This window comes from Myripristis murdjan, chromosome 4, assembly GCF_902150065.1.
Source record: "Myripristis murdjan chromosome 4, fMyrMur1.1, whole genome shotgun sequence".
NCBI classification, from domain to species: Eukaryota; Metazoa; Chordata; class Actinopteri; order Holocentriformes; family Holocentridae; genus Myripristis; species Myripristis murdjan.
Window position 1 is genome coordinate 24,967,188 of NC_043983.1, and position 18,843 is coordinate 24,986,030.

At 39.6% G+C, this 18,843-nt stretch overlaps 1 protein-coding gene across 1 annotated transcript; it reads right to left on the reverse strand.

Moving 5' to 3' along the window:
* Positions 1 to 1,525: 1,525 nt before the first annotated feature.
* Positions 1,526 to 17,989, reverse strand: efcab7 (EF-hand calcium binding domain 7). The gene is made up of 14 exons (XM_030049238.1): positions 17,869 to 17,989; positions 17,511 to 17,671; positions 16,987 to 17,198; positions 16,540 to 16,626; positions 15,689 to 15,917; positions 12,217 to 12,338; positions 9,517 to 9,658; positions 9,057 to 9,166; positions 8,677 to 8,840; positions 7,664 to 7,797; positions 6,382 to 6,530; positions 5,332 to 5,541; positions 2,778 to 2,885; positions 1,526 to 2,153 (listed from the first exon to the last, which is right to left on the reverse strand). Exons 2-14 carry the CDS (start codon positions 17,662 to 17,664, stop codon positions 2,073 to 2,075), a joined length of 1,902 nt encoding a protein of 633 aa, XP_029905098.1. The 5' UTR covers positions 17,665 to 17,671; positions 17,869 to 17,989; the 3' UTR covers positions 1,526 to 2,072.
* Positions 17,990 to 18,843: the final 854 nt, after the last annotated feature.

Below are 18,843 nucleotides of genomic sequence, written 5' to 3' on the forward strand. Positions count from 1 at the left end.
ATTTTTCTATTACAGTGAGAGGTCAAAATTCAGAACAACACAGAGAAATGTTGTGAAACAGTTTAGTTCAGGCCACTGTTGTTTGCCCATTGCATCACTGTTTGATCACCACCTTAAGTAGATCAAGGTTTAACATCAGAGCTGTCATCATGACATTGCTGTCTAACTGAATTTATGGCATGCTGCAAGAGAAAAAATATTTACCATATCTTATCAGCAAAAAGAAAGAATTAAACAAATTCAGGGTTTGAATTGGAAGACCTATTTATTATCAGATGATGGATTCTTCACTCCCATTTTTTTACTGTTTCAAAGATCTATTTTACTGATTCCAATTAAGGGAATTCTGAGGAAAATCTAATACCTAAAATTAAAGAGACTAAAACTGTGCAGGACAAAGTTACAGAGTGTTGTCAAATGACAAACAAATTAAGTGACATTTAAAACAGATTATAAAAGAAATAACAGTTGCAAAGATAAAGGACAACCCAACAAAGTAGCTATTCAAACTGTCCCATACAACCCTGAGACTAGGATCTCCCTTAACTCATGTACACCAACTGGCCCAAGCAGTCGAGTGTTACCAAACCTCTGTGTTGAGAAAGAAAGCGCAGACAGAGGGTCAGGAGATTAAATACATCTCACATGTCATGTGACATTTAGCTCAGTGGCTCTACTGTTTCAGCAGAGAAAGTCAAAGGGCAAAATAATGGCCTGAGAGATATAAATAGGAGGTCAAGACTGCTCTCAGCTGCAAAGGCCAAGGGCGAATGAAGTTTAGACCTGAGCGCAATGTAGAGGAATGTGTTTCACTGCCAGCCCAATATCCCCATACAAGAGGCCAGCCCCCAGCTACATTAATAATATGGACATGGCAGTAAGAGTGGTAGCCGATGGCCATATAGTGACTATGTCAGCATACAGTCTGTAAATGCACTAGGAACACAGTTAAGAAGTGGTTGAACTACTTTTACTCTATATAGGCAGGAATAACTTCATCATGTTATGGTTCAGGCAGCTCAGGGCCAGTTGAGGTGTTGACATGAGATAAATCCATTTGGATTAAGAGTCAGTCTATTAGACCTATTAGCATATTATCAGACCGCATGTGAAGTAAACCACTGTCTATCAGCTAACGTCAGGAGTGGTGCCAGTCTTTGTCAGTTCAGCTCTTTCAAAAACTGCAGATTCTCTAAAAAGTTCCACATAATTAACTTTTTTCATGTATTTACTTTTTAAAATAAAAGTAGCAAAGGATACAAAGGATACAAACCTGTTGTGGAGTCATTCAGGCGTGTGTGTCACTCCAAATCCTGCAAATGGAAGACTGGCCTGGAAACTTTAAATACCTGCCACAAAATAAAAATCAGTGTGTAAATTTCCTTGATTGCATACCTTTATAAATACAGAGAAGGTTCAATTTCTGTGATTTGGGATTTTGAATTTCAGTTTCAAAAATCCAATAATGGACTGTGTGCACATCAGACCTAACAAAGTGATAAGAAATACAGTAAATTGCAATTAATTCAGGACTAATTCAATTTAATATATTTGCAGCAACAAAAAGGCATGTATAATACATATAATATGCACATATAATTTACAATGATTGGCTCTACAACAGCAGACACATTATTAAATATTTCAGAGAAGAGTTGGCTGGAAAGTGCTCAAGTCCATTACAAATAATATTACAATTACAAACACACTTTACAAATAAACGTTACAAATAAAAGCACCATTCATGCTTGCAATTCACTCCTTTGACACCTTCTACTTAAACTATTATCTATACAGTTACAAATACATATCTGTTAAAAGAGCTATAAAATATACTACAGTTTGAGTAAAACCACAGTTATGTGTATAAAGGCACATTAGAGGGAGAATCAGCTCAAAACTATCTTGTATGAATAGGTGTTGGTGAGTTGGTATGGAACAGTTTCTATTCCTGTTGGGAGGATGTGTGTGCTGCTGTGATCCCAGAAACCACTGGCTTAGGAATAGATTTTGGCCCACTGTGGTTCTGTTTTAGTACAGAAGAGCTTTCAGTTCTTTCTTGGAGTACAGTATTACTGGCAGGGTAGTATGCTTTCCACACTGCAGTAGGTCCAATCCTGTCTCTCGTTGATTGGCAGAACATGTTGGCACACCTAATGGAGAGGACAGAGATGGCTGAAACATGTTTGTACTGGCATATCTGACATAGCGTAATAATTCTATTTCTCCCTTCAGTTCCTGTCTTTCTTGTTTCCTTGAGAAAGGTAGAGCTAAGCTGCACATAAATCTGTCCATGATCTATTAAAAAAAAAAATCACAGGCATTACTGCGCTCCAGTTCTGTGCATAATGAAGTGTGGTGGCTGCTTTGATTGCCGTTACAACAACGACAACAATATACTGAAAGATTTGCATTTAAAGTGAGTTAAGAGATCATAGTGCTGATGATTTTCTGCCTCTTGATAATGTGTAAGGTGGTTTGCTGTATCAGTCTGCTCCATTTTCCCTAGTATACAATGAAAATAAACAGCCTGCACTATTTTTCTCTGGACCCAGAATCAACCTGACTCACTGATTTCACAGTTGGCTTAAGCTGTTTGTTCAGTCTTACAGTTGTTTGCTTTCTATAGTTTAATACTGAGAGTGAACAGCATAACTGAAAAATTAAATGCAAAGCAAGGGAGTGTAAAAATATACAATTTCCAAATGATTGAGGTTTGTTCTGGCAGTATTTTCCAAGAGGGTATTCTCAGAGCAGATCAGGACAGACTTTCTCACCATCTTGGTCCTGGCTGGCACCTCCACAGCAAACACACTCATGCCTCTGCTGCTGCAGCAGTTCCTGCTCTGCTCATTGTTCACATGGACTGTCACTTTCTGGTTGGTCTGCAACACAAAGGGTTAACCTTCTGAAAACATGATCGGTTGCAACAAATGGATAGTAGCTGGAAAAAAATTAAAACAACATAAAAACATAAACACTCAAAAATAATTTGGTGAACTTTTCAAATGCTGATTAAACTCCTTCCCTAAGTGAGTAGTTCTCGTATGTTAACAGGACATTCTTTCAGAGTTGCTCCTGTTGCTATGAGAATACTTACAAAGGCTGCATTTCAATTGCAAGCTGTGAATAGTCCCTAGTAAGTATAAACTATGGAAGTTGAATGTAACGGCAGGACCGTTGAAGTGTCATAATGTACCAGATGGCATATTTATAAACATACAAATAAGAATAAAAGAGCTTTCATTTTATTATTAGCCATAGATGGAGACTTCTATTCTAAAACACTACGAATCCATTTTTAGAAGAATCACTATTTGAAATTTAACATATCATTCAAATATAGAGGCTATAATTTATAAATAAATAATGTGTGTGTGTGTGTGTGTATATAAATATATATATATATATATATATATATATATATATATATATATATATATATATATATATATATATATATATATATATATATGCAAAAGTTTGGCCACCCCTGGCCAAAATTTTTGTTATTGTGAATAGTTAAGTGAGTAGAGGATGAACTGATTCCCAAAACGCATAAAGTTAAAGATGAAACATTCTTTTCAACATTTTAAGCAAGATTAGTGTATTATTTCTGTTTTGTACAATTTTAGAGTGGAAAAAACGAAAGGAGCACCATGCAAAAGTTTGGGCACCCCAAACGTTTTGAGCTCTCTGATAAATTTACCAAGGTCTCAGACCTTAATTAGCTTGTTAGGGATATGGCCCGTTCCCAGTCATTGTTTGGAACGGCCAGGAGATGCAAATTTCAAAGCTTTATAAATACTTTGACTCGTCAAACCTTGTCCCAACAATCACCAGTCATGGGCTCCTCTAAGCAGCTGCCCAGCACTCTGAAAATTAAAATAACTGATGCCCATGCATTAGAAGGCTATAAGAAGATAGGAAGGCGTTTTCAGGTAGCCGTTTCCTCAGTTTGTAATGTAAATAAGAAATGGCAATTAACAGGAGTGGTGGGGGTCAAGTTGAGGTATGGAAGACAAAGAAAACTCTCTGAAAGAACTGCTCATAGGATTGCTAGGAAGGCAAATCAAACCCCCCGTTTGACTGCAAAAGACCTTAGACTCTGGAGTAGTGGTGCACTGTTCTACTGTGCAGTGACACCTGCACAAACATGACCTTCATGGAAGAGTTAGCAGAGGAAAACTTTTCCTGTGTCCTCACCACAAAATTCAGCATCAGAAGTTTGCAAAGGAACATTTAAACAAGCTTGATACATTTTGGAAACAAGTCCTGTGGACTGATGAAGTTAATCTAGAACTTTTTGGCCACAATGAGCAAAGCTCAGAATTTCATGAGAAGAACACCTCTCCAACTGCTAAGCATGGGTGTGGCTCGATCACGCTTTGGGCTTGTGTTGCAGCCAGTGGCATGGGCAACATGTCAGGGGAACATTTTGGTAGAGGGAAGAATGAACTCTGTTAAATACCGGATGCTTTCTCCTAATTCTGGGAGTAAACATCATACCGTCTGTAAAAAAGCTGAAGAGGAACAGAGGACGGCTTCTACAACAGCAGACACATGATTAAATATTTCAGAGAAGAGTTGGCTGGAAAGTGCTCAAGTCCATTACAAATAAAATTACAATTACAAATACACTTTACAAATAAAAGCACCATTCATGCTTGCAATTTACTCCTTTGACACTTTCTACTTAAACTAAACACACCTCAAAATCCAAAATGGACTACCTCAAGAGGCACAAGGTGAAGGTTTTGCCATGGCTCTCCAGGTCCCTTGACATAAACATCATCGAAAATCTGTGGATGGGCCTCAAAAGAGCAGTGCGTGCAAAACGGCCCAAGAATCTCATAGAACTAGAAGCCTTTTGCAAGGAAGAATGGGGTGAAAATCCCTCAAACAAGAACTGAAAGACTCTTAGCTGGCTACAAAAAGTGTTTACAAGCTGTGATACATGCCAAAGGGGGTGTTGTTGAGTACTGAACATGCAGGGTGCCCTAGATTTTGCTTTGGACCCTTTTCCTTTATTGTTGTTTTGAAACTGTAAAAAGATTCAAATAAAAAAGTAATCTTGCTTAAATTATTTAAAAAAATGTGTCATCTTTAACTTTATGCCTTATGGCATAAAGTTTATGGGAATCAGGTCATCTTTTACACACTTAGCCAATTACAGTAACAGAAATTTTGACCAGGGGTGCCCAAACTTTTGCATGCCACTGCACACAAATGAGTAACCTTTGTCTTAGTGTATGTACCATTTACTTTTTCTGCAAATGGTGCATACATCAGTTTTGAAATTCTTCTAATGCACAGTTGATGGTTGTCTACCTTGTTGGCTATGAGGGAGGAGATTCTGTGCTCTCCTCGGTAGGTGTAGATGAAGACATTGTCTTGTCCCTTCAGTGGCCTCGGCTCTGTCCTCGCAGTGATGGACTTCTGCAGGGCCTGGTTCAGCAGCCTGGGGCCTGAGTCCACAGTGAGTGGCTGGACAGACGGCTGTGTGCCTTCACAGTGCACGTCGATCTGGAATGGACAAGCCTGATGGGGTGTTTGGGGAGGAGAGGAGTGGGGCAGAGGAGTTCATCCAAACAGTTAGTAGGGTTCATATCAACTCAAGGTCTGGATGGATTTCTTTGTGTGTGTTTATGTCTCCCAGCTTCGCCATTAGTACCAGGACATCTTATTTGCTCCTTGAGGCTTTGTTCTTGGAACCCAAATGGGACAAACAGAAATGGGGTTCGCCAGTTGGCTGGAGAAAGTAGAAAGGTTAGATTTCTGGATGTTTAAATCAACAAGTGTCAGTTCTATTTTCCTTTTTTATGAAACAAACAGATCAGAAAATTGCTTTTATTTAATTATGCATAGGTCTTTAAGTCATGCTGGCACCTTAGACAAACATCAGCCATGTGAGTGGTGCATATTCTATATGTAACTGGACTGCACTGAACGAGTAATAAATAAAATAATGACATTACTTTTGAACTCTGCTGAAAAATAAGTGATAACTAACCCATTTTGAGCAACAAGGTTGACACTGACAATGAATGACATCTTTCTGACAGTTTAGTCTCATGAACGGGTGGGACTGGATGAGGTCAAATAAAAGGCACAGAGCTTATTATAATGGCCACAACCATTATGTGGTGTTCCAGACTGAAGTGAATGGGGAAAAAAGAGGAAAATTTCCCAAACTAAGCAGAGATAACATGAGTGATGCCTGGAAGGGTTAAAATGCAGCATATTTACAAGGATAAGCTTAATGCTAGATGAGATGAGATTAGGGCTGTATTATAACACATTAGAGTGTAACTGAATGAAATCTGTGTGTGTGTGTGTGTGTGTGTGTGTGTGTTTACGTGCATGCAAATGTAATCCCACCTCCACCAGCTCCAGTGCATGGTTGTAGCCCATTGCTTCCAGTGTGACCCACAGGTCTGCAGGGTCTCCATCTTTCTCTGTGGCCTCCATCAGATTCAGTTCCATGAAGCCCTGCTTTGTCAGCTGATTCCTCCTGGTATCAAAATTTTCTGTGCCAAAAAACAAAAAAGGGAAATCAATTTTCTTCTTTTTTTGGAGATTTTTGTGACATTATTTTTTTTTTGCCATTAATATATAGCTGAGACTGAGAGAGGGGCAGGGGATGACAAGCAACAAAGGTCCAAGATGCCCTCATTTTCTACAAAGAAAAAAACAAAATACTTCACCACACACACACACACACACACACACACACACACACTGATGAGAACTATGCTCATCCGTAGCTTATACCTAGTTCGTTATAAGAGAGGTTACTATAGGTTGTGAGCCAAAGTCAAACATTTGAGTCAGATATTTCAAGTATGTGATATGTGCTGCTGCCACAATGCCCACAAAGAGGTATTTTTAACCTGTGTTTACCTATGGCAGGTTTGTTTGCTCTCATTTTCCCAACACCATGCTACATATTCCAACAGGTACCACACATTCACATTCACAACCAGACATCTTCTAATGGTGGCAGTAATGAAGAAGTGTTAAAGGAAAGTTTAAGCTGTTTGCAAAGGAATACACTGCTGATGGAAAACTGGATCCTCAGTTATGTTTACACTGTTAGGTATCTATCTCAGTACATTTCAGGAGTTTTTTTGGTGATGAGATGTTGTAATTTAACTTTTTGTTATACTCGCTTTTGTGATGTTTCCTTGTACTGTTTCTACATCAGTTAATGAATTGATACATTTCCCAGAATGCATTTTGATAAACCCCAAAGAACAGGGTATGAGAAGGGAACTTGATTCCTTTTGATGCCTCATCTATGACAGATGTCTCAGAAACATGGCCGCTTGAATTTCAATTGAAACACTACATCATTTTTCACTTTCCTAAGCAGAAATATGGGAAATGAGATTGCAATAATTTGACGGTTGGAATAATAAACTGCCACACACAAAGACAGGATGTGTGCATAATATGTCTGCAAATAAGTGACTGAAGTATTTTTGATTGTATTTTTGTTACACATCATACTTATTCAAACACTGATTTACTTATTAAAATACTTACTTAAGGCACAGGACAGAAACCATATTGTCCTCATGAGACGGGGACTGATCAGTGGATCAATTGACTTTAGATAAACTTTGACTTCATGTACCAAAGCAATTATGAGAAGGGTTACCTTTACAGATGGCCCAGGCTTCCTTGTCACATTTCTCTCCACTGGTCCGAAGCTCAAAGAAATTGTACTCCTCCAGACTGAGCAAACCATTCCCATCCAGGTCTATCATCTCAAAGATTTCAGACAGCACCTCCCTGTGGCAGCAACACAGAGAAAACATTACAGGCCTGCATTATAGATACACATGCACGCCTCCATTGCACCTGTTCAGGCATTCTTTTCAGGTGCCCAGACCACCTCGACTAGCTCCTTTCAATGGAGGAATAGCAATTTGATGACTGAGTTCCTCATAGATATTTTTTTTTATCTGGGAGAGACCTATGACTTGAGACTCAGAGGTGCTAATTTGTGTGCACAGGTTTACAAAGATTTAAACACTAGAAAATTTCCATTAATGAAACAGAGAGGGTGGGAAAAGTGTGATGCTGAAACACAGACATGTTTCATTTGCTTTATCCAAAACCGAATAGCACCTCAAAGCAAAAAATGTCACAGTAAACAGACTTGGTGATGCCACAACTATATTGCAATGAGTCTCAAGCTGGGCACTCCTCCTCAGACAGGATCCATTTTTTTGTTTGAGAGTGCTATTCAGTTTTAATCAATATTAACAAATAAAATGTTTTTTGTGTTTGAGCATGGCATGGTTCCAACCTTGTCTATTTCATGTTCTGTCACCCATTGGGAGAGCGTTTTTTTTTTCCACTGTTTTTCATAGAGTGTCATCAATTTACAGCACACATGCTAGCTTTGATCTGTCGTGCCTGCTAAGGGCGGGTCGGGCCAGATTCAGCTACATTTTTAGAAGTTATGTTTGAGTTTGGGTCAGGATTGGTCACATCCTTCCTTCCTTCCTGTATAGTGCTGGAGTTTACATAATGATGCTGAGGGCAACACATAGGCTATTTCAGGTGGTAAATGTAGTCTAGCGATGTAGGACAAGCAAAATCTCGGGCTCAGGTCGGGTTCAGACAAAAATATGCAGCCCGATCCACATTCTGTCATTCACACACCTGAACTCCCTGGTGAGGTCTAGCTCTGCTGTGTCAGTCCTGTAGACTAGCTGAACTGGTTTATTAGAAAGGCTCTTCTTGCTCCTCTTCCTCAGCCTGCAGCCGCTGGTGAAGGGCAGCAGGTAGTAGGTGCCAGCAGTCAGCTCTCCCTTCCAAACATACTTCTGTTGAAAAAAAAGCAGTAGCAGTGTAAGTAATAGTCACAGATGGAGGACAAAAGATACAGTGGAATACTGTACTATTTTTTTCCAGAATGTAGTAAATCCTAATTCAGCTTCTTCTTCAACACAGAAAACCCAGAGGAAAGGTCTATCGGGAATAACAAAAATATAACATTATCAGCTACCAAAATAGTATCTGAGCATCTCACAAGACCATACCTCTTTGTCTCTCAACTCTGTGAAACACATTAAAGTCGAATCCTCTTTGGTTTCACCTGCTGACATGACAAACAGAGCCGTGTCCACAGTCATCCAGGATGAAGACTTATCTGGAAAACAGCAGAAGAGCTCACGGTTAAAATGTTGATTTTGTTTTTTGAGATCACTATATGGCATATTTGCTTGATATCATTATGAATATTAGCAAATATGTGAAAAATGAGGAAGAGGCTGACTAGCACCACACATTAATGTAACAGCAAGTTAGTGGCTATTCATGGAATAATATGCCTTTGTTTCTTTGTTAAATGGTCTTTTTGGCTTTACTAAAGAGTATAAAAGCAAACTGAGCAAAAAACATAAACTCTCCATTGTGCTAAAAAAAAAAAACAATCCAGCAGATCACCTTTTGACTGTTATTATGGTTTGATCTGTATATAACATGAAATGGTCGCAGTACCAGGTCTTTGGCTGAGGCTGAGTGGTTGGATGGTGAAGTGGACGCTGGTTGTCTGGGTCACAGTGAGACAGTACTGCAGAGAGCTGATACTCCCATCCTCCTCCAGGAAGAAACAGCCCTTCATGCAACTGTGATGCCAGTCCTGGAAAAGCAGACAATGGTTGCTTAATTGATGGCATTTAGCATTCATGCAAACTGACAGATGTGTATAATAGTTCTGTAAAGCATTATTTTTAAGCTTTTTCAGATGTGTTTTCCTCTCTAAACCTGTTAAAATCTTAAAATCCATTGGATATACTTTGGCACACAAAAAGCAAATTAAGCAGTCAGTCATGGCAATGAGGTCGCTCACTTGATTGACTTTAACTATAACTGCTGTTATGATAATTAACATCAGTCCAACCTTCAGGGGGCATGTTCATAATTTCATGGTGCAAGTCAGTTCAGAATCAAATAAACACTTGTTATGCTCAAAAGTATCCAGAAGAGGGCAACAGCGTTCTACTACATTTCAGCTTATGGCTGAAGTAAATCTCCTACTTGGACCTGATAGGGCAAATTGGAGTGCATTTAACTTTGATAAATATAGCCTTTTTCAATCTTAGGCCAACGGTCATTCAAAAATATCAAGAGGCTACTTGGGCGATATTTATGAATCCTAGTATTTCTCTCATTTTGAAATCCTGTTTTTCCTTTGTCTACCAGCACAGCGAAACAAGGTAATAATTTGAAATTGAACAGGAACATCAAAACAAGGAAGTTTTCATTCAGCTCAGTGGAGACACATTAAATGAAAACACAGTTGATGCGGCCACACAATAAGAGGACACTGAGGGCCAAGCGAGTCTGGAATAGGCTATATATCCTTTTAGTGGACAAATAAATCACCAAGTTAAACAAAGAAACAAAGTACCATAAAGGCGGAGCATGTCACTCCTTCTGAGAAAAACCATTTTCTCAAAGTATTTATCTTGGGCTGTGAGAAGCATAAAAGATCAAACCATAACACTTCAGTGGTTTGTCTAGACAATATTAAATGAGGGAAATTGCCGCGGGCGCCCATCCACTGGTTAAAAGCCTCAGAAATAATGCCCCCATAGAGAGAGGGTCAGCCAGCAGACTAATACAGGCCCCTGTCACCTTCTCTGGCCACGGGTCTGATTTAGTGCTCCGCAGAGTGCTGCAAGATGCCAAACCAGCCGCAGCCACACACACACACACACACTGACATGCATGCACAGACACACACTGAGACACAAACCACTGACCAAAACCTTGACCTCTAATTCTAGCTAATGCTTTAGCCTGTATTCTTATATTAAGTAAGAGCAATCCTTTTTTTCTTAAATTTTCTACCCTCTATTCTTGAAGACACATTTGGATCCCGCAAGGTGGTGAAAACACACACACTACTGCCAAAACACAGCCTGTCTCCACTGGCCGCCTAGCAATTACCAGCCCCTGGCAATATAGAAGCCAATACAGTGAGGGGAACTTCCCTCAGAGGTAATCTCTGGACACACATTCTTTTACCTCGCCGACGTCTGGCCCTTTCCAATCTCAACACGATGCTTGGCGAGATGGAGCAAGGACTGTGATTTTTATTTATTTATTTACCTTTTTTTGTTGCTGTAAAGAAAACCAGCCACGGTTAAGCCAAAAAGAGTGCAAACAAAGAGCATTGGATCAATACGGCGTATAGCTATACACCGAGGGCCAAATTCGCCCATCAAAAGGCCGGGTGACAACGGCAACAGGGAAGTAGTAGAGTTGCAAAGCCCTGCTCTCTCACAGACGTCCCACACTTTGACTCCCAGGTTTTGTTGGGATGGTCGTGAGAGTAGACCTTTCAGATTCATAAGAAAGAATGCTAATCCCATATCGTTTTGAGAAAGGCATGGGTGTATAAATCTTTTCATGGGTGCGCAATGACTTCTGTAATATTTTTAGGGTACACCTCATTTAATTTCTGTCGTTAAGTGTCATCTATTCAAAACAAGATATGTAAATATTGGTATGGAGAGCGTTGTTGATGTTGTGCAGTTTAAAGAGGTTTTCAGTTTGAAACCTATTTTGAACCTATTATTTATGTTGTCATCTGGAGAAACAGCACAAAAAGGCATGTCATAGTTAAAGAAATATTGTAGCACCGCATGGTCTCCAGTGTCAGTTCATTTACAGACAGTATAAAAGACAAATGAAGATGTGATCCCGAGTTTGCAACTGTTTCATGTTATTAACTCATGTCAGATAGTGGTTCTCAAATTGCATCTTTCATGGTGTCAGCCAGAAAAATGAATAAATCGTTGCAGTGCTATGCAAGTTCAATTAGGATAAGGTGCGTGCCTACACACTAGTGCTCAACAATATACCAAAAAAATTGATTTCCATTGACTTTACAGATGCTGCAATTGCGAATTGAGTCATGACTTTAGTAGGAATGAGCATTTTTGCATTACAATTTTCATTTTCACAGAAAAGCACATTAACATGCGGATTTTTTATTTTTGCTGAGGTCTGTACCAAACAAGCATGTTTTCTTACATCTGGAAAATACAATTTGTAGCCCCAGGGATCTTTGTCGCAACTACCAACATTATAGTTTTTTTCACATTTGTCAGGCATATTACCTTTATGAAAAAAATGCAGCTGCTGTGATTTGGATATTCCAGAAAGTTTTTAAAAAGTTATCTGGGTTACCTGTACATTTGTGGACTCTGGCATTTTGCTGGCTTTAGTGCTGCTGGATGTCATGGTGATGGCGTTTGACAGGGACGACCGTCTGCTACGAGCTGAGGAAGGTCGGGACGATGATCTACTGTCTGAGACACACACACACACACACACACACCAAGACAAACACAATAACATGCACACAAAAACAAGGAGACAAACGTGGTCATTCACACAAATGCGCATTGCATAATTACAATAAATTAATTATCTTATAACATTGCCACAACAAAAGACAAATATAGACAGGCTGGCTGATTGACAGATTAAGTACAGCCCTCCTTTCTCCAACAATAAACACACATTCAAAAGAGAGATTAGCTGCACAACATGGTTGACACTATAATCTGTCTTATCAGACATCCATTGCAAAGTTTAAGTGAAAATGGCTACCTTGCATTTGGATTCTTACCAAGTGTGATTGCAAGTTCAACCCCCGTTAATTAATTATGGAGGCATTGTAAATTACAAATGGCATAACAGCAGCCCCTCAAATCCATTATCTTGCACAACTTTTCCCCCCTGAAAACTAATTGAAGCCAGAAAATATCAATTCAATAATGAAGGCCCTGATTGTTTCCAAGACCAGGAAATGAAGATGCAAAGTACTGTGATAGGCTTAAAAACAAATTACCATAGCAGCGAAACAAATAGACCTATGATCAAGGTATTTGTCATGGATCTAATTTGTATTGATGACAGTAATTTAATCTAGAGGATCAAATTGTAACCATTTTGTGAATGTGGACAAAGATGTACTGAAATGTGGCCCAACAAAACCCTCAATGTGAGTCCATATTGAATTCTCAAGCAGAGCTCACCCTGTGTTCATGCAGCATCGGCAGACCCTTGTTACTGGGAAAAATAAATCACAGAAACTGAAATAAATAGACCAGCTATTAGAGAAACGCCATGGCAGTTCATCCACTTACCATTTAACTTGTACCTTTTTGAGTTTTTGCTTTAAAGCTAGTAATTTTGCTTTTGCTAAAGTATTGCATTTAGTCATATTATAAATCACATCCATCTCAGAGCACAAATTTTGGGGGCTTTCCATCAGCATTAGAAACCAGACCATTGTAAACTGGCCAATTGTGGAGTCTTACGACCATTCACTGCAAGAAGACTAATCTCGCCTTACTTTCATTTAATTTTACTTTACTTTTACTATAAAATTCACTTCTATTTACGTCTATATAAATAAAATTTAAGCAAGTTAATGGTGCTTCTGTGTGAGAAAGGTTTTAGTACTCTTTCCAGCCCATATATAGCCCACATAATTCCACCACATCTCATTAAAGAGCCAAGGAAAAAGCAGATAGTCAAAGTGAAATGCAAATAAAACAAAGAGTGAACCCGTGTCTTGGAGCCAAAATTACCCATGCTCCATATGGTTACAAAACAAATCTCAGGCTCAGGCTCACGTCCTATACTGACAAATCTAAGACCAAATGAGCAGTCAAAACATTTTCTGATCTTTAGGAAAAGGCCATTGAACATTGTGGTCACGTAGCAGCATATGTCAGAACCCTGTGAAAATGTAAGGGGTATAAATCAATACATGGGAGAGGCACAATAATGTGATAATCCCCACTACTATCTCAGAGCTCATTTGTTTTTGCAGTGGTGGTCAGCCGGGCCCTCCCCTAGTCCACCGTCTAATCCCTCATCATCTCCCCTGTGAGCAGCGCTGGAATCCTCCAAATCAATAACATGAACACGGACTGACCACTTAAAGAAACCCACTCTATCTTTCCACCGCTGCCTGTCCCTCGCTCGCTCTCACCGGGGATCACTGGTCCTCTGCCCCTCTCCTCAACACGGGCAGCACCTCGACCTGCCTCTAAAAGTGGCTTTTCACATCCAACTTCAAAAAGACGGCTGGAGGAGATACATAGCCCTGTTGCATATCACACGGCACATCTGACTCCAAATCAGGTGTTGGTTTGCTTCCTTTGGCGGCAGTCCTGGGATGGAGCTGGATTTAAAGCCAGACCCTGCTGGTTCATGCTATAAAATCACATCTTTGACTGGGGCTCTCACCAAAGCCAGAGCTGAAAGGCAGCATTTTTCACTGGCAAAGATAGGGCTTTTGTCAACGTCTCGATGGCAGATGTGATTACCCAAATCACGACGCTTTACAGTCTCCTCCCTCCAAACACGTTGCTCTAATTGTGTGGCGATTATGATGTATGGACTGTCTTAATGAGGTGATTTGTCACGGGGAGTGAAAAATCGATCAATAACAGAGCTATTACTTATTCCTCAAAACTAATCTGTGAGGTGTGCAGAGGCAGTGTGTGTGCCTGTGTGTGTACAACTGGGAATCTGGAGTACGCCTACAGCTTCTACAATCTGGAGTCTGGGGTCTGCCTACAGCCTCTGTAACGTTCTGGTGCAGATCTGTACTTGGTGTTGTGAAAACATTAACACTGGCATCATGCATCTTCATGACTGCCTAAAGATTACAACATCCTGTGTGCCAATCAATACATAAACCCTTATATCTCATAATAAGACTTCAACAATACTTGGACCCTGATCATGTGTGCAAAATGTGATGATTTTGAATGAACACATTAAGAGAAAAACATTTTTGGAATGTGAAACAAATGCAACTGCTGATTTTGAATCATCTCTTCTAAAATGATTCAAATTGTATAATGAATAAACTGATGCAGCATTACTGCCATATTTTAGATTGGCCAATCTCTTACAATGTAATTTGATGCAAAAGCGCCATAGGGCCTAATTTTTTGCAGTACATGTTTGGCAAGGTCGGGATAACTTTATGGTCAAACAAAAACAAACAAACAAACAAAAAAAACTGACCTGGGTAACACAATATTGATCCCCACAGAACTAGATATAATAATCATGACAGATACAGTCCATGCATAACTTGGGAACTACCACAGAGCTGTTACTGCACCACACTTTTTTTTTTTTTTTTTTTTTTTTTAAAGAAAATCTGTATTTTGCTCTCTTTTTGGCAGTAAAAAGACACACAACATGGTCTAGCAAATAGTCATCTGAAATATGCAAAAGTTCTGTTACAAAGAAGCTCCTCATTTCCACTTTCCAAAATCTGAAGTAAAAGTGATGCCAAGGGTTTCAACTCATGGGGAAACTGGCTTGGTTTGAGTTTGTAGCCTTGGCATGACTAAAAGTGTGTTACCAGGCTGAAATATCTCCCAATTAAATTCCTAATCCTAATCCTTCCTATATAGTGAATTATGTTTCTTCACCTATGAAGAAATGAAAAAGCACAAGTTCTGGCGCCATACACCAATTTGACATTATCATTTTGAGGGAAGGGATAAGGTCCTCTCTCCTATGTGTGGCCAGCAAATTAACTTTCTCAAAACACAAAAACATATAGCAACTCAAGTGCTGTCTCCTTCATGTTAGAAATGATCAGAGAAGCCACATGCTGTACCTTTCTTTAGTGCAGGGTCTGATTCTGTCCTTGGTGTTTCTGGAGGCTGGGGGAGAGCTACTGCTGCTGCTGCTGATGATGATGATGATGACGAGGATGACACAGAGCTCTTTGGAGCGCTGTCTGACTGGCTGCCAAAGTTCTGTCTCTTCAGCTTGGCGTCGGCCTCTAGCCTCTCGAGAGCAGCCATCTGACACTGCTCTGCTGTAGACACAAGCAATCTGCAGAACTGACAGCAACAGGAAACCAGTAGTAAGGAAATGCTACATGAGTACTGTTTTGATGCAACAGAGATGGTCAGTATTGCCTACAGCTTGAATAGCGACAAGCAAATTAGACAAAACCAAGACAGATTTGGATGAGTGAACTGCCTTACATACTTTTGAATTACTACTTTCTCAATGCCCTCCTCCTTAAATGGACAGACTTTTGCTACCCTCTGTGTTTTAGAGGGAAAATTTGCTCAAGAAATAATTTAGAACAAATGAAAAAACAGAAATGGCCATTCCATACTTTAAAGTGGCCCTGCTGCACAAATGTCATAACATTAGCCATTTGCTGGCAGGCTGTATAACAGGGTTAGAGAATCTGGACATTTCATACCATTCTGCAGTTGTTGGTATAGTGCTGCTGAATGTTTTTGCTATTTTGTTTTTGGGACGAAATCCACTACTCTGAGGTAGATTTTAGAGTCTGACATCTCCAAACTTCAGGGCTGAGGTTGACAGAACAAATGAGATGTTTGAATGACTGAAATACACTGACACGCTGGGGAAAAAACATATTTAAAATGAACACAGATATTAAGAGGCACTAAGCATTGGAGTCATTTCATTCTTCTTCAAACTTACTTCTGCATAGTCAAACTTGCCGTCTTTGTTGGTGTCACCTATTGAGAAAATGGCATTCACCTCTTCACTGGTCATCTTCTCTCCTCTCTGGAAAATTTAACATGATTAGTGGAAACACCACGCAAGTATATTTTACTATTGGTGAGGCCTGAGCCAATCACACATTTAAATCCAGTCAAATCAAATAAAAATGTCAGGTTCGGAGACTTTTGCTTGTGGTAGTCTGCACCTGTAATACATGCAATAGCGCAACACTGGTGTACATTGAAATTCTAATAGCATCTGCTTGGCTGGTGGTACAAGATCAATCAAATGAGATAAGAAAGATAAATTTAAAAAAAATCTCCAAACCAAATTTGTTCCAAAATGAATCAAAATAAATCAAAATGGGGTGCAAACCTCAAGCAAAAACACCACTAAACACAAACACACTTTACGTTTACTCACAGTGCTAAGGACCTTCTCCAGCTCACTGTGTGAGATGTAGCCATCCCCATTCACGTCCATCTTTCTGAAAGCCCTCATCAGCTCATTTGCATCCGTCTTCTTCTCACACTTGAGAATCTCACAGAAATCATCAAAGTTCAGTTTTGACGTTCTTGGGGTCCAGTATTTATTGAGAGTGGCATGGGATGGATTTCTACCGGCCTGCTGAAGAACTAAAGGGGGACACAAGGGGGGGGGGGGGGGGGGGGGGGGGGGGGGGGGGGGGACACATAAACTTTAAGCAGCAGAGGCTACAGAAAACAGAGACAGTGGCAGTGAACAACAACATGTGCTGCTGGTTATTCCCCTCATGCACCTCCACTGATTGACTCATTGCTTCCCTGACACACTGGCTCATTTTAACACTGTTTAATGCTCAAAAGATAGAAATCCCAAGCTTACAGGGCAGTCATGGTGTGGTGAATATGGACTGTGGCACTTATTACAGGAAAGGCTGGCCTCTTGACAGTGTTCACATAGCTTACCACGATATAACTGCTGTTTGGAGGCGATATTTGTCAAACTAGATCTGAACACGGCGAGGTAGGCAGCCCTGCAGTGCATGTAGAAAGTCTCCTCATCGTCGGAGCCATGGCACGTCTGCAGCCCGCAAGCTTTAGATGATGCTGGAAAAGACATCGGAGCTCTGGAGGAAAGAAAACAACAGCAACAACAACAAAAAAAACAACCTTGGATCAGGTAATAGTGACTGATTTGCCAACTTAGCAACCACAGTACAACTCGATATGCGCAGCTAGGATAGGCTAACTTGCTTTATATTCACTGTCTTTATAATTAGCCATCGAATAAATAATCACATCACACCGTAAAGAGTTAATTTACCTTTTGCGGAGACTAATAAGTGGCAACAGTGACGCTTAGATTTGCTGAACACCGCGCCGCAGCTGTCTCCTGTTGCTAGGTAAACAAAAATATCGGTGCGCACCAAAAACGACACTGAAGAAACAAACCGCTTCGGCTGTTCGTGTGGCTCTGTAAATTTGTACGCCGATGCTTGAACTTGATCAATAATCACTCCAGTAACAAAATAACACATGGTAGTTTTTTTAGAGTATATTTCACAAAGGATTTCAAGCATTTAAACACGTTATTGTCGTTTTGACAACAAGGAAACGTCAGGAACTGAGTATCTGTTAGGTCGTGTTTTAGACGGACGGGATTGAGTGTTGTATGCGCGGCAGTTTTATTTGTGGTAGGAAAAAAACCCAAAAAGCAGAATAACCACCGAGGCTGTTGAACAGTTTTAAAAATGCCGTGAGTAGTCACATTTTCTCTATTGTCTTGTTATATTATGTAATAAATTAAAGTCATGGCATTAAATAATATATATATATAAAAAAAAAGTTTACTGGGAAACGGTGCTCCACAAATAACTGCTGGACAGAAAGAGCACAAACTTCCTAAACGAATCAATCTTTAAACTGAATTTAATTGTTTAGTTATTAAAAAAAAAAAAAAAACTGTTAGCCACATAATATGGAGCTCGTACAAACAATGAGCTTATTGACGAATCACTTAACGAGTAGCTAAATAGTATTTTTACACGACTTTATGAAGGTTAACCTTACCCTCACAGAAAATACACCTTGTTGTCTTGTTGTTAACATCAAATGTCATCAAAATATTACCAGAATGCATTATTGTCATTAGTATTGTTGTTTATTTTATTTCATTTAAGTTATGGTTTTGCCATTATTAAATAATATTTAGGCTATTGGTGGACTACCCATTAACTTATTAATTTATGGACTACACAGCCTCTCCTATTTATCTATTTATTCTAACCTAGGTTTTTTT